Raw genomic sequence first — 2,307 nt, 5'->3', positions numbered from 1 at the left:
AGTACTGAAAAGAGAAAGTGTATACAAAGTCCCATACCAAACCTAGAATGTATCCATAATTGATAAATGCTGGGAGAGGAAAGGAAAATATTTTCAATGGCCTGTCAGTGTAGGATTAAGGTCTCTTTATTCCAGAAGACACCAAGGTAAAACACAGGCCAGAGCTAGGTTATAGAACCCAGCCAGCACGACCAGAACAAAAGGGCTAGGGTCACCACGTGCAGCCCCTTAAGAAGCTCCCCTACATCACCCCGGCTTTCTTTCACCACGCCCTTATGGGGGAGTCCCGGGTCCACCTGCTACCTGTCCCAGGACTATTGGGTGGGGCTAGGGTGTCTCCCTACATGTCAGTATGCATCATATCAACCACACTCCACGGAGGCCTCATGTACAACAGTATTTAACAAACAGAAAATAAATGCCTGGATTGGTTTGGATTGGGTTGTATTGTTTGTGTGGAGGGGGTTATTTGGGTTGGTTGGGCATTTTTATCTTGTTGGGTTTTTGTTTGTTTATTTTGATGCATTTCTAATGTTTGCTTTTGAAAGGTTGAGAGGGAAAATACAGAGAGAGAGGGAAGGAAATAGAGACAAAATATGAACTTTTTAAGAGGGAAAGGGAAAAGGATCTGGAAAGAGACTGGGGGAAAGAAAAACATTGTCAAAGCACATTATTCAAAAAACTTTAAGGAAAATTATTTATTGAAAATTTAACAAACTAAATACAAGTAGTATCACAATATCAACTATTGGTGTAAATGCTCAAGATGAAACACACACTTCTAGAATTTATTCATGACAGTTGCCTAGCTCTTAGTAAATGAAGCAGGAAGAAGAAAGTCTTATTCTATCAGGACTTAAAATTTTTTGCAGGAGTTTTTCCATAGATATTTTCATCTCTGAGTTTCTCAAAGTATATATTAAAGGATTCAACATGGGTGTAACAACAGTATAAAATACAGTAATGGATTTATCAACAGGAAAACTAGAAACTGGTCTAGCATACATGAAAATACAGGGGACAAAAAAGAGAAAAACCACAGTGATATGGGAGCTGCAGGTAAACAGAGCTTTGCGTCTCCCTTCCTGACTGTGATTCTTGAGAGATCTTAAGATGATTCCATAGGAGAGTAGCAGGAGGATGAAGATCACTATACACATGGCCCCATTATTTACAGTGGCAGAGAGGCCAATGGAGTAGGTGTCAGTGCATGCAAGTAGCAATAGTGGGTATGTGTCACAGCAAAAATGGTCAATGATATTGGGACCACAGAAAGGGAGTTTACATACAACAAGAACTTGAAACATAGCATGTGCAAATCCTCCTGCCCACGCCATCACTAAGAAAAGGATACATACACGTCGATTCATGATAATCAGATAATGCAGGGGTTTACAGATGGCCACATACCGATCATAGGCCATTGCCACCAGAATGACAATATCAACACCACCAAATAAGTGCTCTATAAAGAGCTGGCTTATGCAAGCTGTGAAAGAGATGGTCTTCTTGTCACGGAGCAAATCTGCAATCAACTTGGGTGAGATGGCAGTGGAATAAACAGCATCCATAAGAGACAGAGAGGCAAGGAAGAAGTACATTGGGGTGCCCAAGGCGGGGCTGACAATCACTGTCCCCACAATGAGAAGGTTTCCCACCATTGTCACAATGTAGATGAGTAAAAACATAACAAACAATGCCTTTTTCCCAGCAGGATCCTCAGTGAATCCCAGCAGGACAAATTCTGTGACATTGTTGTTTTGGCCCATTTAATCTTCTATCAGGCTTTTACTGAGAAAAAATCTCAGGAGTGCAGGGCCTGCCACTGGGTTTATCTCAACATCAGTGAATCTCTAGACAGAAAAGCAGACAGGAGTATCTCTGTCACCCATACCTTTAAGAATAGTTATTTAATGTACATCACACCTAGGCATTGATATCAGCAAATGAAGAAAGGAAAGGTCTCCTCATTAAGCTTAAAAAATTATTATGGCATTATTGTGTTGCTAATACTATGGACAACATTTGTAAATATGAACTTGGGTATTGCACACAAAGCATTGGTCCTTAAGGATCCCTGTCAGTGCTGTTATGTTGCACTATTAGGCACAAACACTACACCTCAAAAGATCATTTTAGTCATCATATATCTCACTTAATCTAAAATAAACTAGATTTGAACTGCACCAAAAACCTCCATTATTATTGAGCACACAATTACCTATAGCAATTATTTCATCGAAACTGACATAGTTTAGTAGTTACAATTCCATCTCAAGCTTGCTTATTAATTAGTAACACAATTAA

The 2,307-nt window shown here is 39.6% G+C and overlaps 1 protein-coding gene across 1 annotated transcript; it reads right to left on the bottom strand.

Moving 5' to 3' along the window:
• Nucleotides 1-812: 812 nt before the first annotated feature.
• LOC100766900 (olfactory receptor 4A8-like) lies at nucleotides 813-1,769 on the bottom strand. The gene has a single exon (XM_027421066.1). The coding sequence runs from the start codon at nucleotides 1,767-1,769 to the stop codon at nucleotides 813-815; it is 957 nt and encodes a 318-aa protein (XP_027276867.1).
• Nucleotides 1,770-2,307: the final 538 nt, after the last annotated feature.

The sequence above is a fragment of the Cricetulus griseus genome, chromosome 6 (assembly GCF_003668045.3).
Source record: "Cricetulus griseus strain 17A/GY chromosome 6, alternate assembly CriGri-PICRH-1.0, whole genome shotgun sequence".
In the NCBI taxonomy this organism is placed as follows: Eukaryota; Metazoa; Chordata; class Mammalia; order Rodentia; family Cricetidae; genus Cricetulus; species Cricetulus griseus.
Note: the sequence above shows the minus strand (reverse complement) of the source record. Positions and strands in the feature narration are given on the sequence as shown.